Raw genomic sequence first — 27,459 nt, 5'->3', positions numbered from 1 at the left:
AGCACTCAGTGGAACCATTTCAATACAACAGTCAACGAGTACAGAAAGCCCATGGGTGAATCTTAAGATGTTTCTAGCATGAGCGACTGTACAAATCTGCTTTAGTGTGGTAGAAATTCAGAGCTCATCTAGGATTTAAACTCGGGAGCTCTCGCATCCGAAGCGACAATTAGGCCCCAAGACCAATGAGCCATGACAAGCTATTTTTAAATTAAATTCTATACTTTACAACTTTTGAATTTACTTTTTCAAAAGTCAGTTTTGACATAATGATAGAAAATGCCCTTTCTAAAATAAACTGTTTCTTAAACAAAATACGGATGTTTAATTTGTCTGGTAAGTTTTTCACTTCTGTTGCTCTCATTTCAACCCTTGTCAGCTGTTTTGACGGTTTAAAATAAAGCCTATTCCTTCACGGACATTCCCGTTCAAGATTCAAGGTTACTTCATTGTCATCAACAGCTGTGTTCATGTCCATAGTGAGATGAGACAACAATTCTCCATGTACCACGATGCACGATACAACATACATCGACATATAGCAAAATACAGTCTGCAACAAGGACAAAAGCTGCACTAAACAGTGCAACAATATGACAATATGGGGCGATTGGGTAGTGAGGTACTTTATACATATTTAAATATAACTGGCATAATGTAAGTGTTAGAGAACCACTGAGCTGCATGCTGGATATCAATTATTCCACACAAGGAAAACAGCATTGGTTGAGTGCTAACACATCATATGTTATACACTGTAGATGAGACGAAATGTGACCATACTACACATGGAGTGATTTGGCAGCCTTTGAGTAAGGATTGAGTTATCATTAACAGAACATAGCTGTGCATGTTGTAATAGTCGTAATAGTAGGCAAAGGGCAAGTGCCATTGACATGTTGGAATTATTGTGAAGTATACAGTGAGGTGGTGTATTACAATGGCATTTGGCTAGGCAGAGATCTTAACATGAATATGCATTAAGAATTCTGATGGCTTGTAGTATGAAGCTTCGATACTAATAACCAGACGGCAAACGAAAAGTCCATGTAGTGGGTAGAATTGGTCTCCTGTGATGTCACTGGCACTGCGAGAGCAGCAGTTGTGGTAAATGTCCCTCAGAGGAGGTACAGTAGAGGCACCCTGATGACCTTCTCAGCTGCCTGCACTATCCACTACACTGTGTTTTACTAGTAAAAACTCAATTATGGATGTGTGGGCCTGGAATTCTCACTACTCAAAAATATATTTGCAGATATCTACAATAGGAGTTCTTACTAGTAAGAGTTCAATTATAAAGCTCGACAATATAAGATAAGATAAGATAAGATAAGAAGAACTTTATTTATCCCGAGGGAAATTCTTTTGTCATACACATGCTCAGTGCAGTAAGAGAGACATACATACAATATAAGAAATAGATATATATATATCTAAGAAATAAGAAATACAATATATATAATAAGAATAGTTAAAAATAGAATAGTATATATATATAAATTTATAATATATATAAAGTATATATAGTATATATATATAGTATATATATATATAATAGTAAGAAAAGTAGCATAGCTGACTACGACCCAAACCGCAGTACAAAATAGGTCCAATCTTTTCAATCAGCGCAATGATCTAGGCCACTGCACTCACCTGTTCAATGAGAGATTCGTCATTCATTTCCGTTCACCATCCGCGTTCGCCACCTGCTGGTGGACTGAAGTACGGCTGTCTGAAAGAGTCGGTGTGCATAATATTATTGGATTTACATCAAATATCACAAATTAAATGTGCGCCCTCAGAGCGAAAAAATATTCGAGGGTATCTGTGAAGTGAACCAATCAATGAACAAACTCAGATGAATGGATTCACTAAAAAGAATGACGATTTTCATCTCTGCCGCAGGAAAAAGGATTATAATTATTAACATCCCCTTGTGGCACACATTGAAATCATCTTGCTTATTTGTTTATTTGCCATTATATTCTGCTTGTATTATCTTTTCTTTGTCACTAGAGCTTTCTAATGTCTCCATTTTGGGAATTACAACAGCTGGGTCTTCTGAAGATTAAATGGTGGCAATGTTCAAGGTTTTCTTTAATAGTCATGTTTACGTAGTACAATGAAGTCTGATGCGGTTTTCCAGTTTTGATAATACCTCACTCCATAATGAAAAGATGCTGGTTTAGTTGATAACAATGAATGCAATCATGTGAATGTAATATATTATTTAATTAATTAAGAGTCATGACGAAAATATTTATAAAGTCAATTTAACATAATAAGACTACAGTCGCTGTCAGCTTGCATGGTTTTGCATTTTGATTGGCTTATAGGAAATGATGCCGTATCCATTGACACTCAGTGAATGTCATCGCACACTGAAAAGGAATGTAAACATTAGCTTATATCTCAGAGGGGACTGCTGTTTCCAAATAGTAGACTGTACAGTTATCATTTGTTGCGTGAATATCCGGCAGCATTCCGATATATTATCCGTCTTTTTAAATCCTCCAGTTAAAATTCAAATTTTGAGTATCCAAATTACCTAGTCATACCTGCATTTATAACTACTTTTGAGTGCCGTTCAAAAGTCATTTGGCTAGTCTACAACTAATTCTGTTGTAATACATTGCCTCTTTAACGACCCCAAACATTCACACTGCGGACTTTTTCTCAGTAGCGTTTCCCATTACGTAATGTTGCAGTTGCACAACCTCCAACATAGATGGCAGAATTTCTCACATCGCAATATATCTCCAGGACAATATATGGAAACTTATACGGTCTTGCCCATTGGCTTCTCCGCTCATCCGCCTCCAGACGTTCGGCCAATAAGAAATGGCGTCAATGGTGCCATGTGACAGTGTTGCTGGGCAGAGAATACAAAAACAACAACAGCGACCCTTTAACTCCGCAGTTTGCACTAGAAGTTGTCAGGTTGGTGGTTTCTGTGTGGGATTGATTCAAAGGTAGTTTAATTGCGCATCTTTAAAGCGAACGGGTTTTATGTGTTTAAGTACATTAAAAATAGCGCAGAATATTGTTTTATCTACGTAGGATATTAATGAATAATATGGCTTTAGGCTGCAGTATCGATCGCAGATTGCAGGCTAACTTTAGCTATGAAACTGGCTTTTGATTAGTTAAATGGCTAACATGCTAATGATCGAAGTTTCTGCATATATTATTTAACGTCCACGTTATTAACATGCGTTTTCTGAGCTTTAAATATACATACTTTTTTTTTTTCTTCAAAATACTTTTGTATGAAGAGGATACAATGCACGCAGCAAGCTTTCTGTCTGGCCGTATTTAAAAATAGAAATTCAAATAAGTAGTTAAAGGCGAGTTCGGAGGGGGCGGGATGCGCGGTGTGGGGGCCTTGCTTGGCATGTACAGGCATGTTATTGAAGTTTTCGCTTTGCCGTTGTTGACTCTGTTTCATTTGGATGAAGTTTGGCAATTTCCTGAAATCCTACTTTTGTGTTTGATAGGTCACGGGATATATATATTTTTTTAATTTTCTACATTGCACGCTTTTCTCAGCCGAATAAAAACCATGGCAACCGAATGCGAGGCATGGCTTAACTCTAACCCCGTGGGTAAGTTAACGGATCGGCCGTGTGAGTCGCAGGTTTTTCATTTTATTCTATTTAATTTACTAATGTCTGCGAGGTGGTCCACTGCACATGGTGTGAAATTCAGGAACACATGTCCACCTAATGATGGGAGTCATTAAGGAAAGGGAGGCTTAGGGTAGACATGAGGAACGGGATGCGATGGTACCTCATTGAAAAGGACAATTCCTTTTCTTTCCCCCCCTCTCCCACGCGGTAAAATTATTTTTTCAAAAACCATAAAAGGTTTAATCTGAAAACTTGAAAGTAATTATGACGTATTTTGTTATTGTCAATAAATAATTCAGTATTTAAGCAAAAATAAAATTCTGGTCAGCTCAGTTTTGTTCATGTTACTGTTATGTTAAATTGTTGTTGCTTCTTCGGTATTGTGTATGTATCACGTACATTTTACAAATCTGTAATGACGGATTAATGCAGCTAGTGTGTATATGTTGTCTGTATATATGTATTTATTTTATTTTTTTAGTTTTTAATGAGCATCATTGATACAATGTCCAACTCTATATAGACATTAGAAATAAAATCTAAGCAAAACTTTTATAAAAAATTGTAACATGGTGTTATTTCAGCTTTATTCAAGGCCAGTCAAGTCATTTTACTGCTTGTTTGTCAGTCCAGTATTATCAGTTGATAAAGGTCCTCTCCATCTTTATTGCTAACAAGCTGGCCTAGGAATTGTATCATTCTTTAGGGGATATTGGGGGATTTTTGTCTGCTCTTGTAAAATTGTGGGGCTCCGTTTCATTTTGACCCCCTCCGCCATAGAGGTAGACAATTTGAGCGACTCCTTCCTGTCTGGGGATGAGGAGAAGGCGGGATCCAGGCCTGTGGACAATGAGGTCAATGGCAACTGGATTTCTGCGCCCAGCATCCATGAGGTCAGGGTGAAAGCCAAGGCCAAGCGACGGCTGAGGAAGAACTCGTCCAGGGACTCTGGCCGGGGCGATTCCCTGAGCGACAATGGCGACAGCATCCGTGGTCTCCAGGCCCCCCCCACCAGCCCCAAGAGCAAGCTGCTGGACAGGAAGTCTCGACTGGGCAAAGGGAGGGGCCTGCCAAAAAAGGGTTCGTGCTTTTTATCTGTACTTGTCGGTGGTTGGAAAGGCTTTCGGCTCCGCCTCCTGTCAAATCAAGCTCCGTCATTCACACGGGGCCCACTTAGATTCTGTCACATCAGCAACATGCTGCTGATGTCAGTGATGCCTGTTATTTGTTTACATGTGGTCCAGCTGACATTGGCACTGTTGCTAAGTGATTTGACACAAATAAGCTGTGAATGGAACCCGAGCCCTTCATGCATATCAGTCTCCACCTCTAACGTACATTGCAGTGTGTGAACTGAAGGGTAACTTTTACGTCATAAAGAACCGTATTGTGTGATTACAGCCCTGTTTCCAGAAAAGTTGGGACACTGTCTAAAATGTAAATACAGCAGAATCCAGTGATTCAAATTGAGCATATAATTATCATTAAACAATAATATTTCAGTCTTAACATTTGATATGTTCTCTTTGTTCTATTTGCAGTTTATTTGTGGGTTTATATGATTAGTAAATCATTGCATTCTGTTTTTATTCACATTTTACGCAGCGTCCTAACTTTTTTTTTTTTTTTGGAAAGGGGGTTGTGATTGTAATGCAGTAAGGTGTGAACACGGGCAGCTCCATCACATTGTGGTTTGAGTTTAGGAGGTGAGATGTTTCTTTGCGGTCGGAATTGTTCCGCCTGAGGTTCTCGTGATGTTACTGGGTCTCTAATGACACCCTAAACCGCAGCAGCTGAGGTGTGGAGCTGGGAGCTGGTTATCCTGGGCACTTTGCTTTCATTCCTAGGCTATGAAACTCACTGCTTATGTAAGAGGCGCTTTAATAACACTCCCTGGACTTTGTGCCAGTGGCGGTTGGTTTTTTTCTGTGGTGCAGATTAGCCTGTGGTGCAGGTATGTCTGGATGATGGGGGGCGGGCACTACCAAGGCAGCAAATGGACAATCAGCCCTGAAAGCTGCAGCCCTGACAGGACTGAAATACAGAAAATCGCATGATCGGTGCTCCAGCCTAATGTCTGTTTAGCGACCTGCTTGAGGGAGGCGCTTCATAAACAAAGTGCACCGTGCATCCACAGCGTAAAGTACTGTTGGGTCCTCCAGAGCTGCTTTTGGCTGAAGTTTGCTTATCTGATGGGTTTCCTAACTCTTGTTGTGTAAGTACAGACCAGTAAAGTGAGTTTTCTTTTCCTGCAGGTGGGACTTGACAGAATAAATGAATTGTTTGATTATTTTAGTATACAGACTTCTGTGTGTGATGTATGAACTAAATACTGGCTTGTCGCAATGGGAGTTTTCTGATAGCTGGTGATTTTGTTTACCTTGAAGGTGGCTGTGATGGATTTCCTTGTTCTAACATTTGATAGGTTCTTTTTGCTGTCAGACACACACTGAACATTTTACAGACAAATGAGCTTTCTGGTTTGAGGTTCTAGAGTTTAGCTGCTGTTCAGCGATTGGTTCCCATGAACACAGCTAACCACTTCATCCTGCTATTAATGGGTTTAAGGGATCAGGCAGTGGCACTGTGAAGGTGTAGAAAAAAATCCTGTTTTTTGTGTTTGTCTTTATGCTCGCTAAACTAGGAGATAGAGAAATGTTGTCCGTAGTGTCCAAGAACCCAATTAATACATCGGTCTAGACTTTTTATTTTTTCCAGTTCCGCTCTGAAACGATCTTCAAAAGGAGGTCTAATCGTCTCCTCTGAAAGCCACCAAAACTGTCATAGATTCACATGTAATATTTAGTGCACGTGTATATTTTTAGAAGGAGACACGCAAGACTGGCTGAGCATGACAAAGTACCAGAAAATGCAAAATCCAAACCCCAGAGCCAATTTCGGCCATGGGCCGTCGGGTGGGAGGGGTGCGGCTGTTCTGGCGGAGTCCTCACTGGGAGACTGAAGGGCTGAGTCTCTGTGTGCTGTCCACAGGTGGTGCCGGGGGAAAGGGAGTTTGGGGACCTCCTGGGGAGGTGTACGATTATGAAGAAGTCGATGTCAAGGACCCCAATTACGATGAAGATCAGGTATTGCGTGCATTTCGGAGGAGGGGTGTCACCGTTAGTTTCAGACGTACGTGTGCATCTTGCTCCCTGCTTCTAACGCTGAAGCTTTCAGGATTAGTACTTGTGCACCGAGATGGAATGAAAGCAGCCTGTAGCTCGGGGGAGCTTGAGGGCTTAGGGTGGAACATTGATGGTAATTTGATGTGGGTTATGAGGAACAGCGAAGGAGGCCTGCTGAGAAAATCACTTGAACGTTATATGGCGGCTTAATCTGTTTGGATGCAAATGCTGCCGCAACGTTACCAAACCGTCAGCGGTGGCTCCTGTGACCCTGTGACACATCCTCTGCAGGAGAACTGTGTCTATGAGACCGTGGTCCTCCCGTTGGACGAGCGGGACTTCGAGAAGACTGTCACCCCCATCATGCAGGAGTACTTTGAGCACGGGGACACGAACGAAGTCGCGGTGAGTTTCCCGCCGACCTCGACCTTGCTACACCGAACGGCAGGAGTTGACAGGCGGGTGTATCTTTATAGCATAATCACTGCTGAATTTAATTACCCCTCATCCCTCTAAGATAAGAAGGAACTTTTGTCCAGTAGCACAAAAAGGGAAATAAATGCAACAAAAGATACAAAACCTCTTCACGCCCTAAGCTTCCTGAAGGGTTGAGTGGTTGACTGTGTTAGGTTGTGAAGTCTGTTTTCCACCAGGTAGAACATTCTAATGAGTATCCAGATCTCGATAGTCTTGACCGGGGTTTAGCTGCTGTCTAGTTGGCTGCTTCAAGGGCCTTGTCAACAGTAGAGCCAGAGCCAGGGCCGGTAGCTGACTGACCTTTGTGGCCCCGTCCCCCAGGAGCTGCTGGGTGAGTTGAACCTGGGCCCGATGCGGAGCGGCGTGCCCACACTGGCCGTGTCCCTGGCGCTGGAAGCCAAGGCCAGCCACCGCGAGCTGACGTCCCAACTGCTGGCGGCACTGTGCGGCCGCGTGTTGACGCTCGCCGACGTGGAGCACGCCTTCGACGGGCTGCTCAGGGAGCTGCCCGACCTCGTGCTGGACACGCCGGACGCCCCGCAGGTCAGCGGCTGGGGGAAGGGAAGGGCTTGAGGGTGAGAGGCGTGGGGGAGGGTTTTCTTGCTGGGGGGGGGGCAGAGGAGCTGGTAGTTAGCGCCTGTGGCTATGGAGATGAGACGCGCGGGACCCGCCAACGGTCAGCCATCTCCCCGTTGACGCCCGGCACCCTGGTCAGAGACGAGTTCTCAGCGATTCCCTTTCACCCGTAGCGACACAAGAGCTGCCACCATTGTCCGTGCGTCATCAGTCAGCTAGCTCAACGCGGCTAGCCGAGTCCCCAGGCGATGAAAAGTGCTGTGGCGCTTTCAGACTCTGCGCACAGACAAAGGCGGCTGAGGGCCGGCTTTGTTCCTCACAGGAGCACGAGGGCAGCCTCCTCCTGCCTGGATTGTAGCGGGAGAATAGCCATGCAAACAAACGCGCACGCCATGTCACACCATCTGTGAAAGGGCTGTCTAAACACCTCCCTCCCTTTCGCATTTTATGGAGAGTGCATGAAATGTCACTGCAGCGCTACTGTATTCTCTCTCTGATTTAAAATTTGAGCATCCCATCGGTGTGGAGTGGTACTCCCTGAATTCAGTCACGGGCCGGTGTTTGTATGACTGTTTGCATTTCAAGGTAACCCTGGTGTGTAAATGAATACTGTTTACCAGCTCTTTTCCTTCTTTTGCAGCTTGTGGGCCAGTTCATCGCTCGAGCCGTCAGGGACCAAATCCTGTCCAAGAGCTACATTGACAGTTACAAAGGCAAAGTGGACTGTGAACACGCCAGGTATCTCGTATTTGGGAATATCTCATATTCAAAGGCTCTTTGGATCTAGTTTTGTAACCCTTCACTGACAGGTTCTTGTATCGTGTTGGTTGTGGGGATACTGAATGTCGTGTTATCCACCGTTGCTCGTTTGTGGGGTCAGTCACATGATCGCTGGGGGCGTGGCCAATCTCTGATTGGCTGATTGATTGACAGAGCGGCGCTGGACAGGGCAGCTGTGTTGCTCAAAATGAACAGGGGAGGCCGACGCATAGAGAACCTGTGGGGGAGCGGTGGGGGCCAACGTCCCGTCACGCAGCTCGTCAGGGAGGTGAGGACACGATTCCCCAATGATTTGAGCGTATTGCTAATCGATAAAAGGGCAGCTTGGTGAGAAATGCTGTTCCCTCGCTACTTAAATGTTAGGGGTTTGGATTCAGGTCAGCGTGAAGCTTGCATATTCTCCTCCTCATACAGGGGTGCGTTTCTCAAAAAGCATAGTTGCTAACAATGTTAAAAATGTACATAACTGTAACCAGGCACCTAAACGGTTCCAACTCTGGGACCTTTTGGGAAATATAACCCAGATTTCTTCCAGGTACTGCAGTTTCCTTGCAAGATCCAAAAAAATGCCATTAGGCCTTTCTAAATTGCCTGTAGTTTTATTGCATTTGTGTGCCCTGCGATGGACTGGCATCCCATCCAGGGTGTACCCAAGCTTGTGCCCAGTGCTGATCCAGACCAAAATTAATAGTCAGCAGATAAATGGCAGCTGATTTAGTCCCCGTGTTGTTTACGTGACACGCACTCAAAAGCCGAGTGTCGTTTATCAGTCCTCTGTGTTGCGCTGAGCGGTTTTGTGAGCCGTTGCGGTTTCATTCTGCCTGGTCCTGTCGCAGGTTAACCTCCTGCTGAAGGAGTACGTGTTGTCGGGTGACGTGGTGGAGGCAGAGCGATGTCTCAGAGAGCTGGAGGTGCCACACTTCCACCATGAGTTTGTCTATGAGGTACGGCAGACATTTCTGTGCTTTGTCCGCTCTGAGCTGATGAATGATAACTTTTATGCTGGTAGCAAAGCAATGACTGTGTTGTCTGTAACTGTGCTTTATTCTCATGAATATAAATATCAAAGATGATTAACACAGTTTTCATACTGCCTGTCTTTAAAATTAGGCAATAGTCATGGTTCTGGAGTCCAAAGGGGAAAAGACATTTAAAATGGTGCTGCAGTTGCTGAAATTCCTCTGTGAGTCCTCCATTATCACTGTGGACCAAACAAGAAGGGTAATGGTGCCCCCTGGTGCTTCTAGGATCAAACACATTTTAAATCGTTGCGTCGCACAGCTTATTTTTTGTTTTTTATTTTATTTTATCATCATCATTTTCCAGGGATTTGAGAGAGTTTACAGTGACATCGCGGAGATTAACATTGATGTGCCAAGTGCCTATTCTGCGCTGGAGCAGTTTGTTGAGAAGAGCTTCAGCGCTGGGATCATTGACAAAAGCGTGAAGGACCTGTGTCCTTATCGGTGGGTTATGGTGCAGCTGCTTCATGGTCAGTCTGGTCAGACCAGGTCTACCTGCATCAGTGCTGTCCTTTAGGTTTTTCTGAGACTCGAGCTGGTTTCAGAGCCGTTTGTAGGTTAAGGCCTCCGTGCATCAGCATACAGGGGTAGGAAGGACACTGGTGGCCCCATGTGTGAAATTTTCTGAATCGTGAAACATTTTAAAGTAGTTCGCATCAAAATTTTTGCACTTTAGTTCTTGGAAGAAAAAAAAAAATGAACCACTGTGATGATTTTTCCTTTTTCCCCCTACAGAGGGCGCAAGCGCTTCGTCAGTGAGGGGGACGGCGGACGCCTTAAACCAGAGAGCTACTAAAGAACTTGGGAGCCTCTCTTGTGCCAGATCCTAGCCGAATTCTCCAGCTTTCCTTTTTTGTATATTTAACGGTTTAGGTACCAATTGCTTCAGTCGGCTGTAAAGAATGTATATTTAATAATAAAAAAAAAAAAGGGGGTGGGGTGGGGTGGGGGGGGTTAACGGGTGCAGTGGCACTTTAAGATTCACCCGAGACGTGCATGGATGGCGGTGTAGAAATAAGCTAGCTTGGTCTCAAAGTGCCACACCTTTCAATGACACTGTCATTCCATTTTCTTTTCTTTTGAGTTCCGATGTCACTGCCATGGTTTCCCTGACAGCAGTGTTCGTACAAAAGTCGCGGGTTTGTGCATCCAGCTTTAAAAAGGAAGCCGGTATGGGGTCAGCAGCTACGCCCCTGTTGGCTGCTATTTCTTTGCTGTGCTTAAAAAAAAAAAAAAAAAAAGTCTCTTTTTTTTTCCCCTTTCGCAGACGCGAAATTGAAGGTTATGAAGAACAGAATGCAGAGCAAAGTTGAGTATTTAGAAAATTTCACAAAATGGTGTCTAGAATGTTTATTTTTATATTTAAGAACACTGGTAAGTGAAATGTGCCCAGTCTTGCTCGCTGTTCATGTTTACAATAAACTGCAAAGAAAAAAATCTTTTCAGTCACTCTTGTGATTACTGATGGTTTCAATATGGAAGTTTCTGTTTCTGCTGCAAATGAGAAGCTTAAGTCTTTATACAGATCCCTGGCCAGCAGTAAATCCTGATCTTGGTGTAATGCCCTCCACCCATATTTTACATCATCTCTCAAAGGTCTCTCCTCTCAGTGCATGGTGAGCTCACACGGTTTCCACTAGAATCACTGTGTACTTTAAGGCAACCCGTGGTTTTAAGAGCCTATTGCCCACAACAGTGTAGCTGCCCTGGCTGAGAGTAGGTGACACTGCAGAGCTAAATGAGACATAGCAACTACCCAAAGGAACCCAACCAATTTGCATTCTGCATTACAGGCAGCTAATGTGACACAGAGGATACCAAGCATGCGTTCCTGCACTAGATCAGACAGTGGAAAGTTCCGCTACGTCTAGTTTTGCACAATTTTTAAAGGTCACTGATGATTCTCAAAAAAAGCCTAAACTTATCCACTCTTATGAAACATGCTACCCACACAACTTGCTCCCAAGGTAAGTTGAGATTAAATATTAAAAGTAAAGATTAAATAGTTGAAATTGAAATATGCCATCTACCCATTGAGTGCAGTAGTCCAATATTGAAATATAAACTAAACAGGCTACATGAAAGTCCAGTGAACTACTTCGAGGGATTAACTTGTTACCATGACAATCTCCCTAGAGCTCCTAAATACATGAAACGGGTAAACACCCTCTTAGTGGTGGTTAAGAGCACTCACAATCAACCAGAAGCACACAAAGCGCTACACCATACTTACTATTCTATGCTAGAATGTATTCAGTGGGTACACTGGGGAAGTTCACCCTAGCTACTGTGATATGTTAGGATATTATTAGGTTGTGACCATACTGCGCCCCCAAATGGCAGATGTTGTTATTACACCCCCAGTCCCTACTGAGACTGGGCTTGCTCCTGTTGTCTCTGCTCTTTCAGTGCAGCCTCCTGCTGCCGAATGATTTCTTGTGCCTCCTGCTGCATCTTCTCCAGTTTCTCCAGGGTGACAGACTTCAGCGGCAGAAGTTTAGGCTTGCAGAGGACCATAGTGGGCACATCGTCCATGGAGAGTCGCCCTGAACATGATGACGCGCCACTGTCATTTCTACGATTTTAACAGCAGTTTCAATGCATCTTATATGTGACGGCTTGTGTTGCCAAGTCGGCTGGACATATTTACGACAAGACAGCTACTGTAAATAAGAATAAGTGTACCATGAAAGAACATTTTCCTCTAGATAGTATCAGCCATTTATGAAACCTGTCAGACATTTCTAAAGTGAAGTATTAAATAGACATTTAGATATACATGATAACTAGCGTGAATGGATGGACTCCAGGCATGTTGTAGACAAGCAGCAGGAATGCGGCGTACTGGTGTGTGTCTTTATCTGGGCGGACCTTATCTGAAAATTGATTTGCCCCAGGCATGGATTTATTAACTAGAAGAGGCGGGAATGTAAACAGAGTATTCCCCCTTTCCCCTGGCTGCCCGGCTTACCTTGTTTGGGAAGGACTTCTCGGAACATGGGCTTGACTTCGGGCATGTCACTAAGAGGATCTGTCGGAAACATAAACACGCCATTCTCCGTTGGTCGACCAGCACACCAACCAGTAAGTACGCAGTTTTAATCGGGCAGTTATTTTATATAGACGTCAGCTAGCCATTCAATCGGTGACGAGTAACTACATAAAAGAGGTTGCCCAGCGGGTGCTCATAAAATCAAAATAGAGAGTTAGACATCACCTATTTAGTCAAACAGATCAGACTGATGGCTCTAATCTGTCAAGTATTAACTAACCACGTAACCCTCCGTGCCCGATAACAAACTGCCAGCTGCTACGTTTATAACGGTGTATAACGCCTGCCGTGGAATGGGCACGTTAAGTTTATTCACTAAACTTCACCATAAGCTTGCTAACAGCTAATCATGCACATAATATAACTAGCTAAGTACTTAACGAGGTAATCATCGAGCCTACTCCAAAACCCATGATATGTAAACATACAAAAAAGACGCAACTGGTACCCGTCGATTGTCGCTCGGTGCTAGGATAAATTTCCACAATGCTTGACTATTTTGGTCGCCTAGGTAAACAGAACGGAGCTCTCACTCACTAGCTAGCCTAGCTAGCTACTTATAGGCTATAACGCCGAAAACCGGAAGTAGCTTTGCAGTGCTTGTCGGGAATTGTAGTATGCTAGGCTCAGCGGGTTACATCAATAATGTCTTGTTGTGAATAACAATTACATCATCATCATTTTTAACTGTTCAGCGAGCTAAAAGTAGCCGCAAACAAAGGCGTTTTCTGTATCCACCCCTGCTTTTACACACGCGACTAAAGTCAACTTTATAACTGAAGCATTGCCATTAAAAAAATAGCATGCACTGACTAACTTTATTATATTTGTCCAGTCGCACTCGTGTTTACACTCGCAGCTGTATAACTATAGATGTCTGCCAGAATGCATTGGAATGCTCAGTTAGATCATCGCTCGATTTCAGCCTCCCTCCACAAATAGACATGCTTCTCACTAACATGGGCTTGGATTAATAAACACACTGTTTCATGAACACGGGAGCGCACACTAACTTTGTCGTACTTGTGCGCCGCCGCGCCGACGCTCGTCCGGCAGCTCGCCGAAGTGGGGCGGGGGGGGGCTTTGCAATGCTCTGCTGTGTAGCTGGCTGGCTCTCGCTTCCCACGCCTCCCCACCCCGGGTACCCCGAGCCCCCCGAGCCCCGGTCAGACTCGCTTGACCGTCCAGACGGGGCGCCGCGCCGCCGTCCAAGAAAGTCTCGTGATAGAGCGGTAGCGCGTGCGTGCGTGTGACGCAGGTCCGCGAGCAGGGAGGGGGGTGGGAGGAAGGGGGGGGATAGAGCAGCAGGCAGTGTAGAAAAAGGAGGAGGAAGCGAGGATGGCCGAGTCACACCTCTGAAGGTAAAACGGCTCTATTACTACGCACATATTCGCCATCTGCTTGCGATCGAGTGCGATTTTGACGCCGGGGGTGATGAGGGTCCCCCCTCTGCTGCCGTCCCCCTTTGTCTCGGCGGGTCATGTCGATTTTGTCCCTGTTTTGCAAGGAGAGAAAATGCTCTCTTTTGTTCAGCTTCGGAATGGCCGCTGTGTGGAGCGACTCTGTGTGCCTTTTTCCTCTTTATGTCTAATAAAAGGGAGACACACGCGTACATACGCGAATTTTCCCCACAGACAAAGAGCCGCGGCGAATTTGTGTCAAGGTGGCGAAATTTTTGCGTCGGGCGCCCCGGGCGCCAGAGCGGATCGAAATAGCGAGAGGGGCCGGGCCGAGCGGGGCGCTCCCGGGCGGGCTGGTGTCGGTCTGGCGGCAGCGCCAGCGCCAGCGGCCACGGAGCGTTTGCCGCTTTACGCCGCGGCTCCTTTCCACCCGGCTCGGGCTTGTCGGGATGCCGACGTCGTTTCGCGGGTGACAGCAGCCTGCGGAGCGGCCTACGAGGAACCGGGGAGCCAGTTCCGGGTGTGGCGTGGCGGTTAGCCAGCGACTTGGTGGAATTGATACAATTTTTTAAACGTGAGTTAAGGAAAAAGGGGAGAAAAAAAAAACAAATCAAAAGGAGATGCAGTCGCGCGAAGACGCCCCGTTGCAGCGGGGTGTAAATGCCCGTTTCTCGTTTGTTAGCCCCTGATTATTGGGACGGACAGTGTTATGATTACGCCAGTAATATGCACACATCCCACTAGCCGGTAATGGCTAATTTCTACCCCCGCTGCATGTAATGGGGTATCTCCTGCTAGCTGCCACATTAACGGCAGCATTACTGTGGAGATGTAGTTGTCGTGGTTTTGTGCTTATTTTTTATTTCAATATTTGTCCCCCAGATCGCTGGCAGACACCAACTTCTATTGACAGCTTTGCTTGCTAACCTCCCACCCCCCAAAAGCTGATAAGTGACAACTCATCCTCTAAAATGATTTAACAGTGGTTTGTATTCTGTATCGATGGAACATACAAACAAGGAAAACACCATTTTTAAATAGGATAGTTGCTCACCCCCCATGCTTCAGCTGGCCTCACACGGCAATCGATGCCGAAATCTGCTCATTATTAATCCCCTGCATGCGGTAATTGCATGTTATTTACTAGCCGATGAAGCTGGTACATCCATGCGATCCGAGTGCATGTTGGGGAAAAAAAGTGTTTTTGAAATAATTGTTAATGAGTTGCCCCTTTCTGGGGTGACCTTTAGGTGATCTGTCAAATTGGGTGTGGGCATTGCCTCACTACAGTATATCTTTTATGGCTCCATGATCCTCAACACCTTGGGTTTTACTTCCTAAGCCTCCTGCCCACAGCCACTGATTTGGGTTAAACATTGAAATCGGTGTGAGAACTAAAAATTGCATTGTGTGAACCAGCTGAGCAATTTCTAAGTGTAAGTTCATTCCCCTGCACATTTACTCTACATATCAAGTGTATACCCTACTTACCAGCTTATGCCACCAGAAGGCATGACTGGTTAATTTTTAAAAATAAACCACTGCGAGGTATGATGGTGATGATAAATATGTGAGATTAATTAAAGGCAGGTTCCAGAAGGAATAGTGCAAGGTGACAGTTTGCGATTGACGGCTGATGAGCGCAGAAACGGTGCACTTGACTGTAATCCTCTCGAGCTGATTCCACAGCGTTTGACAGAGGAACAGAAATGCACACCCACATGTTGTAGAATGTCGTGCAAGCTGTTGTGCGATTTAAAGGAACAAGCCAGAATCTGTGTGTTAACAAATGGACGAAAAGCTGATCTCATTTCAACACCCCCCCCCTCCCCCTCCCAATAATTCCAGGAGATATTCTGGAGGAGTGAGGACGGAGGGTGCTGGGATACAGGATCGTTGCATCAGTTATGGAAAATTAAGCAATGTGATACCGGTCATCCATTGACCCTGATGTAGACTCGTCTTCTCTCTCTTTCTCCCTACAGGCTCAGTTGCATAATGTTTGTCAGTATCTTCCGTTTATCTCGTTCTAAAATCTGACGTTATTCAGAAATATATCATTTTCACATTCGACCGTGGAATCAATGCTGGTTGGATTGGTTTTCTTCAGTTATGGTCTCGGTTTCAGCTTGTGACCGCACCGTAGTGGTAGTTAATATTAACTTGGTGTGATGATAACATAGGTTCCCAGTCAGTCTGATCTCGCATGCAAGATTTTTTTTGATTCCTTGATTACTGTGTTTTTATTTGTTTAAGGCCTGTCACTTGGTAACTGGCAGATATTTTGTAGTGCGCAGATTACTGTTATCCTCTGGTGGATGCAGTTTTACATGTAATTGCTCAAAAGACGTTTTTATATCTAGAAACATATATAACAAATAATTACATGCTTGTTTCCCTTCTGTGAAATGTTTCGCTGAGGCAGGTCACTTATTCAACTGTCCCTGTCAAGGGTACAGTAGTAATGTCCCCTCTTAGAAACTTAACTGGAGGTATCTGATGATGGATTTAGAAGTTTGGACTGTCTTAAGCTGTTACCTGATGTACAAGATGAACTGTAATGTTGTACACTGCATATAGAGGTGTGTTATCACGCAGTGTAACATTTATCTTGGTTGTAAATTTAACAATCAGCCTGAATAATCAAGTAATCAGTCACTCAGGAGTTTAGCTTAATTGCCAAAAGCATGGCAACTCTTCTGAGCCTTTGTGTCTATTAATGATCCCAGTCAGACTGGTTCTCATATTCCAGCTCGCAGTCTGAAGCAGTTCTGTGTTGATAGCTGGCTGTTGGCTCTAACAGATGAGTCTGGTTAGCTTGGGCCGTGGCATAAAAATCAACCCGGGCATTTTTGCTTTAGCATGCCTCTGAAGCTTGTACTGGGAAATGTTAGCCAGTTGTTGGTAACTAATAGGAAGTGATGTAGCTTGGGCACCACTATGTCAGCCAATCAGAGAGAGTGTTCGCAAAAGGTCAGTTTTATATGTGCATCTAGGAATCAGATAGTCAGCCTACCAATCTGTAAGTGAGGTTTCCTATAAACGTGATTGTTGGGCTCCTTTAAGTAATGTCTATGCAGTTATTAGCCACTTAAATGACGTCATCAGGCTAGTTATTATGAGTGGATTTCACAATATTTCTTTTTCAGTTCTCACTCAAGTAATGTTTACATGCCACATCAGTGCTGGCTGAGCAGCGTATGTTGCGCATGCAGAAAAAGTACAAGTACAGAATAGATAGTTTTCTCCTAAAGTGCTTTTTAATGCGCCACTTGCATGCGTATCTCTCGACCGTAACCACGGGGGGAGTGTGTCAATAAGAAGAAAAAAAAACACCCCCCACATTGTTTCTCATTTCAAAAAGGAGAAAAACAAAGTGCACTCACACACGCGCAGCGATTAATATGGCAAATTCGGGCCTTGCTACTTGAGCACAAACTGAATAATGCTTTGTCATTTATCCGCCGTTCGGCCCCTTTCACCGTAAAGGTCACGCTGCCTGCAGGGAGTCTCGGGGCTTTGAAGATGCCTCGCGCTGTCAGCGGCTCTAACCTTTTGGTGGCTGTGATCTGCAGCCACGCGCTCTCCTTTCAACCCGCCTCTCGCACTTAACGGGCCAGGTCAAAGAATCCCTGTCCTGTTCTGTTTACCAGTGACGTGAATTAGGAGTCGTAATTCCCGGTATGCGTGCTGTGTCGCGTCGCAGTTACTGTAATTTATGTGCCTGCTAATTATTTAGATTTACACGATTACGTGCTTGTGGGTAAGTGCTGTTCGTGTTGGTTAGCTCAGTGTCCCGGGCCTTTCCCGTATCTGGCTTTCATGAATTTCCGGTACATGGCTGAAGTTGTAGGGCCCTACGGCTCCTTTGCACAGAGAAGGTTAGCCGGTTACCCATCAGTTCTTGGCCTTATGAAGTACATCGTTGCAAAATAGATCTCGAGAACTTTCACCTCTTTAAGTAAGTGTTAAATATTCAGGGGTTAAATGATGGTCTGGTATATGCAGTAATAGATAGATATTCTGATAGACTGGATGGCTAACATCTCATTTGTGTTTAGTTTAAATGGTCCCATAAAATTCAAGCAGCTAAACTCCTCAGTTCAGGTCACATTCTCCTATGCAACTTTGATTTTCATGATGTGATTGAAGTTTATGAAACGAGTAATCATGTTCTAGCTGGTTGATTAAATAAATTGGGGCTTTTGTTTACAGTCGGTGTATAAGCTTTTTGACCTCAGCTTTCTAATTCTGGCCTCCTACTTTGTTGCATTCATTTCTAAGCACCTCTCAAGCGGTCGGGGTGGTATGATTTAGCTTATATGACGTATTTTTATGGGGTTCCATATTGCAAAACCCCACGCTCTAAACTACAGAATAAACTACATGGAACACAACACTGCGGACCAACAGACAATTAATATCTCTAAAATGGCATGAGACTGATAACGGTTTGGGTTGATTTGTAATAAAACTGAAAGAAAAAGTAACAGAATGAATGTGGTTTCGACTTTCAGCAAGATGTCTCTTCAAAGGTGAAAGTATTTTTTCGGCTCTGCGATTCCGATATTACTTCGCCGCTTAGTCGCTGCTTTCCGCTGTGGCGGTTTGGGATTTCACCGTTGTCCTTTGTTGCCACCCTCCCTGCCTCGAAGATGCCCCGTCCTTCGACGTGCCCCGCCTCTGAACCGAGTCCGTTTTGAGTTTTCGCCCGCATCTCGCTGGACATCTTTCTCGATCTTCGCGTTAGATAAAGCCATTTCCGGCTGGCTTTTAATGCGTGGCAGAAATGGGTTCATCAGGAATCTTTTATGCGAGTGCTTAATGCTTTCCAGAAGTAATAAATGGTGGCTGGGAGTTGCCCCAGATGGATTGGTCTCGGGTTCCTCGCTGCTTCCCGTGGCTGTCTGGGTACACTGGTTCCCATGCTCACATGTTCATCTGAAATGCCCTTTGCTGTGTCCATTAATATGTCACACCTGGGGGGGGATTTCTTTTCCCCCTTAGAAGAAGTTTATCAGAAATTTCGTGTCAGTTTCGTTTGTCTGCCTGAGGTTAAGGTGTGTTTCTGCTTGTTTTATTTAATTTTGTTTTGTTTTATTCACCAGCAAACCCGAAGGATGAGAGCCCTCGTGACCTTTCTCATCTGAACGGGACTCCACCCAGAGACGGGGCCGCCATCTCCTGAACAGTATGCGGCTGCGAGCCATCGCACCTCTCCCTCTGCTTCAAAGGCCTTTCTGTCCCATGGAGTTTTAAAGCCTGTGGATCCCGGGGCTTTTGCCGTCACGCGCGCGGGAGTGTGTGTGTGCGCGCCGGTATGTGTGCATACGCGCACGCCTGACTGCGCGTCCCCTTTTTTCCCGCCCCCGCGCCTCTCGTTTTGTTTTGTTTTTTCGTTTGTTTTTTTTTTTTTTTTTTACCGTAAAGCGAACTGCAGAGACTCAGGGTCCATGAGCGAACTGGACTGGGCACCGTCGACATGAGTAGTACTTTAGGCAAAGACAAGGACTCGAAAGAGAAAGACCCCAAGGGTCCCACCGGGAAAGAAAGGGAAAAGGAGGTCAAACCGTTGGGCGGCTTCGGCAAGGATGGCAAGGACAGCAAGACCAAAGGGAAAGACGCCAAAGAAGGACGTAAGGAAACGAGCGGCGCCCCGCCCGGCGTCGCCTTCTCCGTGGACAACACGATAAAGCGCCCGAACCCGGCGCCGGGCATGCGCAAGAAGTCCAGCAACGCCGAGGTGGTGAAGGAGCTGAACAAGTGCAGGGAGGAGAACTCCATGCGGCTGGACCTGTCTAAGCGCTCAATCCACGCCCTGCCCACCTCCATCAAGGAGCTGACGCAGCTGGCCGAGCTCTACCTGTACAGCAACAAGTTACAGAGCCTGCCGGCCGAGGTGGGCTGCCTGTCGGGGCTGGTGACGCTGGCGCTGAGCGAGAACTCGCTGACCAGCCTGCCCGACTCGCTAGACGGCCTGCGCAAACTGCGCATGCTGGACCTGCGGCACAACAAGCTACGCGAGATCCCGCCGGTGGTCTACAGGCTGAGCTCGCTGACCACGCTGTACCTGCGCTTCAACCGCATCACCAGCGTGGAGAAGGACATCAGGAACCTGTCCAAGCTGACCATGCTGAGCATCCGGGAAAACAAGATCAAGCAGCTGCCCGCTGAGATAGGTGAATGACTGATTGCGTGCGGGACTGGAGTGAGCGAGTGAGTGAATGAGTATTGCGTGCGTGAATGGGTGTATATGTGAGTGACGGAGTGAGTGTGAGGGAATGGAGTGAATATCTGTGAATGAGTGAGATACTGAGTGAGTGAATTTGGGAGGAAGAGAATGTGTGAGTGCATGGGAGGGAATTCATGAGGGAGTGAATGTGTGAGACAGTGAATAAATGAGTGAATGTATGAGGTAGTGAATGAGTGAATGTATGAGGTAGTGAATGAGTGAATGTATGAGGTAGTGAATATGAGTGAATGGGGGAGTGAGCGAATGTATGAATGAGCGAATGAGAGAAACCTCACAGCTGTAAACATTGAATCTCATACAGGCACACAAATATTACAACCTTTATAGTGCTGTAACTATGTTATAAAATGTGATGTCATGCAGAGTGCTGCTTTGAATCTGGTTTAAAGTGGGCACTTTAAAAAAAGGAGTGTGAACTAACTAGTGATGATGCTTCTCCACTCTGCGTAAAGCTGGTATATTTGTAAATGAATATGTGACTCTTTTTTTTTATAACAGACTATGAGGACCTGTTAGTGACCAGAAGTCTCATAAAACTCACTGCTGTTGTCGTAACACTGTTCAGTTTGTCACCTTAACTGCAGCATGTAAATCCTCTGAAGGCTACAAGCCTGAGCCATTTACTGCCCACCCCTCCCCACCCCCCCCGCCCCACTATAAATAAACTGCAGCAAGTGTTAATTAGCAGCGTTTTGCGGTGTTTGTGTGGCCTTTCAGGGGAGCTGTGTAATCTCATCACCCTGGATGTAGCCCACAATCAGCTCGAACATCTCCCGAAAGAAATCGGCAACTGCACGCAGATCACCAACCTCGACTTACAGCACAATGAGCTTCTGGACCTTCCCGAAACTATAGGTGAGTGGCATGGTTTCAGTATTGTGCTGCGAATCAGACTGAGACTGTAGAGGAGGTGGCAGCGGAGCCAGAGCAGAGTGCTGTCGATCATCTAGCCTGGCTGCAAAGCCGTGCTGGGGGGCGTATGGCAAGACCTCGGCCTGAAAGCCCTCTCTGTTTACGGCCTCGATCCGAGTGCGACTCGTGATTGCTCAGACTGTGCGGTTATGCAGTGGCTGCATTGCATTAACCTTCTGATTAGTTCTGATTCTCATTTGACGCGGGGAGGGTGCTGTGGTGCATTGTGCAGCATTTTTGTGGAGGTACGAGAAGCTCTGGCAGATTTAGGCCTTGATCTGTATCTGATGGTTTCTTGGGAGGAACTGGGTAAGGATGAGTCGTTAGCTGATAGATAAAATAAAGCGTTGACCAATCCAGAAATTGTTACACTCCCTAGGCAATGTAGCTAGTAGAGTGTATTATCACTTACTGGGCTTTTTTTTTAAGTCATCTGCGCGTCTTGCTGGGCATCGTGTAAGGAATGATATTCTGCACATTTTACATAAGAGTTTTTAGACGTTTTTAGACCACTGTGTTGAAGATTCTGATGGCAGTGTGATTGGTATTAGCGATAGTAATGGTTGGTGTTAGGTATATGATGCCGACTCTCTGTGATGTTACCCCGACTGTTCTACAGTGCTGAAGCGTGTGAGCATTTGTGCCTGGATTTGCAAAGTGCAGCCAGTTGAGCTGGAGGCTTCCTAACTAACCTCATCAGCAGATTTTCTAAACGTCTGCAGGTGTCCGTGGAGCGAATGGGTTAGGGTTAGGGTTAGGCCGACACGCAGACAGCTCATCCTCCCACTAACCAGTTATCATCTGAGTGCGTCATTTAGCTCAGCCACATCTCTACCGAGTCGCAAATGAATAGCTGAGTTTGCCTTGGTAAAATCGACCAAAAACATGTGAGACGAATCTCGCTGATTCAGGTGGTATTTCAGGTATCCGCAAAACGCAGCAGAACGTCTTGCTTGGTTTAGCGGAACGGAACAGAACATTAGAGTGAAATCGTAATTCACAAAGTCGGGTTATTTTTTGTCAATAATTAACATGTTACTGAGTATGAAATTATGTTTCCAGAAATAAGCATTCAGGGACAGTGCTTATGTGAACAGCAAAAGGTTTTTTTTTTTGGTTTATATATATATATATATGTAAAAAGATAAATAAGGATCCCTTTTAACGAAAAAAATCCCGCAGCCTCTAAGACAGAAAACGAGGGGGGCGTAGTGACGGCTACTGGACACACCCAGTGTACATGTCTGTGCTCTGGTTCTCTGCCCCCTCTGTTGAATTCCCAACCACAGCGTCCTGCGTTCCGGCCTCCCGGGCATCACCACTGTACCCTCTCTCTGCCGCCTTTCCAGGTAACCTGGCCAGCATAAACCGCCTCGGCCTGCGCTACAACAGGCTATCGGCAATCCCTCGATCGCTGGCCAAGTGCCGGGAGCTGGAGGAGCTGAACCTGGAGAACAACAACATCTCTATGCTGCCTGAGGTGAGCGGCAAACACCCTCATGCACTGCGGCCATCTTGGTTTCCACCTAAGCACACGTTAGTAGATGCATGTTTCCCAGAGCGGTGAGACTTGACGATGTTTCTCAGCCTCCTTTGTTATGAGAAGTTGTGCATTTCACACGTTATCGTTGTGAGATGCGGCCATGAAGGACCTATATGGCCTAGTTACATGTCGGGGTATAAAATGTCTAATTTAACATCTAGTTCACTGACCAAAGATGGATACTTTTCTAAATGCAGTGTCACACAAATGCACATTGCTTATGCGCTGATGCTAGTTTCCGTTGTTTTTCCAGTGTTCCAGTTTCCCTTCTGTAGATTTTCGTGATAATCCTGTGAATTTCTACAGTGCTTAGTGGTGGCTCTGTGACACCACAGACTGTTAAGCTTCTGATATACTTTTCCGGGTTTGAAATTTCCCAAAGTAATGCTCGAGGACACTTACTTTATCTCCGCACTTTGAGCTGGGCCATTCTAGCCCAAGAGGCCTTGCATGGTCCCTGTTCAGTAAGTGATGAAGTAACTTTACGTCCAGCAGCTTTGCAGTGAACATCCGTATGGAGCCGTGTGACACGTCACCTTTGCCTGGTGTCACCTGGCATTTTGTTTGTCCCCAGGGCCTCCTGTCAAGCCTGGTCAACCTGACCAGTTTAACTCTGGCGCGGAACTGCTTTCAGTCCTACCCAGTTGGGGGCCCCTCCCAGTTCTCCACCATCTACTCGCTCAACATGGAGCACAACCGCATCAACAAGATTCCCTTCGGGATCTTCTCCCGGGCCAAAGTGCTGAGCAAACTCAACATGAAGGTGAGCCGACTTTCTCTGCAGGTGGATTGGCGGAGTGGTGGCCATCATCTGTGAACTAGCTGAGAACATCAGGATCTCTGAGATCATGCTTTACCCCTCTTATGTTGACGAGCCAATGGTTTGGAGAAAGACTTGTTTGCTTGTTTTTCCCCAGCTGATGTTAATTACTCTTCAGTGAGCTGTTGATCGAACATTTATTAAAAACATACAAGCGCAGGGGCGGCATGGTGGTGCAGTGGTTTGCACTGTTGCCTCACACCTCTGGGACCTGGGTTCGAGTCTCCGCCTGGGTCACATGTGTGTGGAGTTTGCATGTTCTCCCCGTGTCGTCGTGGGGTTTCCTCCAGGTACTCCGGTTTCCCCCCACAGTCCAAAGACATGCTGAGGTTAATTGGCGTTGCTAAATTGCCCTGCGATGGGCTGGCCCCCCGTCCAGGGTTGTTCCCTGCCTCGTGCCCGTTGCTTCCGGGATAGGCTCCGGACCCCCCGCGACCCAGTAGGATAAGCGGGTTGGACAATGGATGGATGGATGGCTGGCCGCCCCCTGCTGGCCGGGAACTGTTGGTATTTTTTTGCCAAATGAGGAAGGGAAACTGGTGATTGTTGGGTTATGTGTCCATAACCATTTCAAATAGAGTAGCCTGTCAGTGAACCAGAAACGTGTTAAACGTGGGAGATAAATGGGTGGCTGCATAATTTAGATGTATAAATCCCAGCAGTGTGTGAAGGGGGTTTCCTATGCTAGCCTGAATCAAAAAATTCTTTTCATTCTTTGTTCCCCAGGACAACCAGTTAACATCCCTCCCGCTTGACTTCGGGACCTGGGTCAGCATGGTAGAACTCAATCTTGCCACAAACCAGTTGACAAAGATCCCTGAGGATATCTGTGGCCTAGTGTCCCTTGAGGTGGGTATTGTATCTCTGACCTAACTTTGAACCTGAAAAGAGCAGCCATGTTTTTTTTATTATTATTATTATTATTTTTGATCGCTTCCTCTTTTGCTCCTGTTCAGCATCATAGTCCGAGTCTGCATTGGCCAGATCAGATGCCAGTACAAAAAACCCCCCCAAAAAAACAAGGAAGTTTTTTGTCATTGTTATCGTCTTCTGAAAGTATCCCGTTCCAAAAATAGCACTTGGTGTTGTAACTGAAAAGTGTCCAAGGATACTTGTTGAAACCAATTGGCGATACTTTTGTCTCTTAGGAGACAGACTTGACCGACCACATTGCCTTTTAGTTACCAAGACCTCGACTGTGTGTCTCTCTGCTAACTAGTCAAGCAGCTTCAAATACCAAAGCTTGTCCTGTCGTCTGATGAGGGTATTTGCTTGGTCTCTCTGGCTCTAATTGTGTTGCAGTTGATTTCAATCTTCTAAGTGAACATGAGAGCCCAGTAGCTTTGGGCGGATGTGGAGGTGCGGCTCGTCAGATCTCAGCCTGCTTTTACTGTAAATAAAGATCAACAGATCAATACCGATATGTCTGCTAGCCAAAGCTGTTCCTACACGGAATGCAACTAATGGCCGCAGAGCAACAAAACGATAGGAGTGGTCTGACTTTGAAGTGATTACAGCATCTCACTGAGGTGCGGCTCTCTTGAGTTGTGATGCACTGCTTGGCAGGATAGCAGGCCAAGGCAGTTCATGCTTGTCATTATTACTGTCATGTCTGTCAGACAGTACCAGAAAGATTTGTAGTGAGCGGATTTACTACTATGTTCTGGCAGTGTCATCAGCAAAACTGGCGATTTTTCCTTGATATTTTATGTTGCTTTAAAGCGTGTGTTTTTCCCCCGCAGGTCCTGATTTTGTCAAATAATCTTCTCAAGAAGCTGCCCCATGGCATCGGTAACCTACGAAAACTGCGGGAGCTGGACTTGGAAGAGAACAAGTTAGAAACCCTCCCCAACGAAATTGCCTACCTTAAAGATTTACAGGTATTTACGTTAAGACACAAAAACAAAAATTGCTAGCCCAGCAGAGGATCTCGCTGAAAGACCACGTTTCTTTTCACAATAATGCTACGTTTTACATCTTTCGTTGGGTTTGGTTTGTTGTTGATGCAAGGTGACACTTTGGTTTTCTCCAGAAACTTGTCCTGACAAATAATCAGCTGAGCACCTTGCCGAGGGGAATTGGTCACCTCACCAACTTAACTCACCTTGGCCTGGGCGAAAACCTCTTGCAACATCTTCCTGAGGAGATTGGTAAGGAAACTCAGTCCAGTACCTCTGTTTCATGCCTCTATTGATATGTCCACACATAAGTTTGGCTTTCAGTTTTGGCACGATATCTCCCTGTGTTCTTTTAAAATGAAGGAGTTAGTCACCATTCTCAGTGGTTATATCAGGTTTTATTAAGTTCAGCCTGCAGAGAACAGTCAGGGTGTGAAAGTTGAACATGGTGCATTATGGGTACTCGAAGAAAGGTGGTGGTAACCGTGACCTTCCTGGTTGTCACCCACAGGTACACTGGAGAACCTCGAGGAGCTGTATCTGAATGACAACCCCAACCTCCACAGCCTGCCCTTTGAGTTGGCCCTGTGCAGCAAGCTGTCGATCATGAGCATCGAGAACTGTCCCCTGAGCCACCTGCCGCCACAGATAGTTGCTGGGGGCCCCTCCTTCATCATCCAGTTCCTGAAGATGCAAGGGCCGTACCGTGCCATGGTCTGAACGTCCAATCCTGTGTCATACACTGTAAAAAAAAAACAAAAAAAAGACAAAAAAGCAAAAAAAAAAAAAAAAAAAACCACACAGAAAAAAAGATAAAGAAAACTAATGAAATGCATTATTGTTGTTAAAAGTATCTATCAGAGATAAAAAGGCAATTTTATTAAGACTGCATTATATGTTTCTGCTCATAGAGGAATCATAGCCATTTAGACCCCAGACCCCTCCAATCATGTGAAAAGAAAATTTGTCTAAACCTCCTTTGCCAAAATTGATAGGTGTATGTTAAATAACCACAAGCTGACCTGGCAGTCTTTTAATATATAATCGGCATTGCCAACAGTTACCATAATTAAAGATGGTTTTTAGAACAAGAATACAGTCGTATGCAAAAAAAAAAATAATAATAATAAAGTTAAAACGGTCATTTTGCTGCTGCTGCCGCCTCCGTAACCTTTGGGTCTTTTTTTAATCCCCTTCCTGATGTTTGTGTGTTAATTTTACATTTTTTTAAATTCCTGAGTTACTTTGGCGCTCATTGACTAGGGATTACTCTGTCTTATACTGTGCATTGGATCGAGTCTCGGCTTGGAGGCTCTTAAGCACGTGATTTCAGTGCCTCACCTTGGAGAGAGAACCTAGTGGTTCTTGATCAGTAAACGGTTCAGGCATTTATTAAAAAGCCCTGTTATTTCCCTGCTGTTGTACTTTTGTCATACATATTTCTCATTTTTTTGGCTAAATAATTTTGTTCTCATGCGGAGTTTATACAACAGAAATGGACTCTATTAAAACGTAATATATTAATAAATAACAATGCAAAATTTAAAAAGGCAGAAGAAAATGATTTATCAAAAAACAATCTGCAAAAAAAAATAAAAATCAAGCATAAACCGGTAAACTGGTAGATCGCAATCAAGTTTAATCTGGTCAGTTTTCCTATTCAATCAGATGGTTACCTATTTACTTAATGGCAGTGACGTTTTTACTGGTTAATTGCATTGAGTCTAGAGTGTTTTTGTGGTGGGGGATGGTGGTGGTGATATTTTGATTTGATAATAGGAGGAGAAAAAAACTGCAGTCATCTACATGCGTGTTTACCTATGTGCAATTCAGTTTTCACAATGTTTACGTTTCGCTATATCATCAGTGTTGGGCTCTGTTACTGTCAGTCATTATGATGAAAACATTGGATAAAGCATACCAGGTCACCGTGATGGTAACATGTTTTGTTTTTATTATTATTCTTAAAATA

The 27,459-nt window shown here is 45.1% G+C and overlaps 3 protein-coding genes across 10 annotated transcripts; 2 read left to right on the top strand and 1 right to left on the bottom strand.

Moving 5' to 3' along the window:
* The first annotated feature begins 2,846 nt into the window (after positions 1-2,846).
* pdcd4b (programmed cell death 4b) lies at positions 2,847-10,851 on the top strand. Of its 2 annotated transcripts, none has more exons than XM_023820579.2 (12): positions 2,847-2,940; positions 3,498-3,605; positions 4,410-4,709; positions 6,621-6,715; positions 7,046-7,159; positions 7,553-7,774; positions 8,448-8,545; positions 8,741-8,855; positions 9,424-9,531; positions 9,698-9,808; positions 9,914-10,053; positions 10,345-10,851. In XM_023820579.2, exons 2-12 carry the CDS (start codon positions 3,563-3,565, stop codon positions 10,403-10,405), a joined length of 1,407 nt encoding a protein of 468 aa, XP_023676347.2. In that variant the 5' UTR covers positions 2,847-2,940; positions 3,498-3,562; the 3' UTR covers positions 10,406-10,851. The 2 variants fall into 2 exon arrangements, with proteins under 2 accessions (XP_023676347.2, XP_023676346.2); XM_023820578.2 differs by having other exon boundaries at positions 2,895-2,972.
* Positions 10,852-10,944: 93 nt separating this feature from the next.
* On the bottom strand, positions 10,945-13,859 carry bbip1 (BBSome interacting protein 1). 6 transcript variants are annotated; one of them, XM_072703779.1, is made up of 3 exons: positions 13,645-13,859; positions 12,581-12,640; positions 10,945-12,155 (listed from the first exon to the last, which is right to left on the bottom strand). In XM_072703779.1, exons 2-3 carry the CDS (start codon positions 12,624-12,626, stop codon positions 11,977-11,979), a joined length of 225 nt encoding a protein of 74 aa, XP_072559880.1. In that variant the 5' UTR covers positions 12,627-12,640; positions 13,645-13,859; the 3' UTR covers positions 10,945-11,976. The 6 variants fall into 6 exon arrangements, with proteins under 6 accessions (XP_072559880.1, XP_023676348.2, XP_023676349.1 ...); XM_023820580.2 differs by having other exon boundaries at positions 13,685-13,859; XM_023820581.2 differs by having other exon boundaries at positions 13,675-13,858.
* Positions 12,556-27,421, top strand: shoc2 (SHOC2 leucine rich repeat scaffold protein). Of its 2 annotated transcripts, none has more exons than XM_023820577.2 (9): positions 12,556-12,693; positions 19,170-20,240; positions 21,032-21,169; positions 22,576-22,706; positions 23,344-23,532; positions 24,316-24,438; positions 25,332-25,469; positions 25,622-25,739; positions 25,999-27,421. In XM_023820577.2, exons 2-9 carry the CDS (start codon positions 19,544-19,546, stop codon positions 26,205-26,207), a joined length of 1,743 nt encoding a protein of 580 aa, XP_023676345.1. In that variant the 5' UTR covers positions 12,556-12,693; positions 19,170-19,543; the 3' UTR covers positions 26,208-27,421. The 2 variants fall into 2 exon arrangements, with proteins under 2 accessions (XP_023676345.1, XP_023676344.1); XM_023820576.2 differs by lacking the exon at positions 12,556-12,693 and adding an exon at positions 13,939-14,022.
* Positions 27,422-27,459: the final 38 nt, after the last annotated feature.

The sequence above is a fragment of the Paramormyrops kingsleyae genome, chromosome 20, assembly GCF_048594095.1.
Source record: "Paramormyrops kingsleyae isolate MSU_618 chromosome 20, PKINGS_0.4, whole genome shotgun sequence".
NCBI classification, from domain to species: domain Eukaryota; kingdom Metazoa; phylum Chordata; class Actinopteri; order Osteoglossiformes; family Mormyridae; genus Paramormyrops; species Paramormyrops kingsleyae.
The sequence above is the reverse complement of the archived record's forward strand: the minus strand, read 5'-3'. Positions and strand labels throughout refer to the sequence as shown.

Coding starts and splice junctions, on each gene's coding strand:
- pdcd4b (XM_023820579.2), top strand. CDS start 3,563: ATGGCAACCGAATGCGAGGCATGGCTTAACTCTAACCCCGTGG. Junction 7,775..8,447: donor ACACGCCGGACGCCCCGCAG/GTCAGCGGCTGG, acceptor CTTCTTTTGCAG/CTTGTGGGCCAGTTCATCGC. Junction 10,054..10,344: donor AAGGACCTGTGTCCTTATCG/GTGGGTTATGGT, acceptor TTCCCCCTACAG/AGGGCGCAAGCGCTTCGTCA.
- bbip1 (XM_072703779.1), bottom strand. CDS start 12,626: ATGCCCGAAGTCAAGCCCATGTTCCGAGAAGTCCTTCCCAAACAAG. Junction 12,156..12,580: donor AGAAGTCCTTCCCAAACAAG/GTAAGCCGGGCA, acceptor CATCATGTTCAG/GGCGACTCTCCATGGACGAT.
- shoc2 (XM_023820577.2), top strand. CDS start 19,544: ATGAGTAGTACTTTAGGCAAAGACAAGGACTCGAAAGAGAAAGACCCC. Junction 21,170..22,575: donor GGACCTTCCCGAAACTATAG/GTGAGTGGCATG, acceptor CCGCCTTTCCAG/GTAACCTGGCCAGCATAAAC. Junction 25,470..25,621: donor CCTACCTTAAAGATTTACAG/GTATTTACGTTA, acceptor GGTTTTCTCCAG/AAACTTGTCCTGACAAATAA.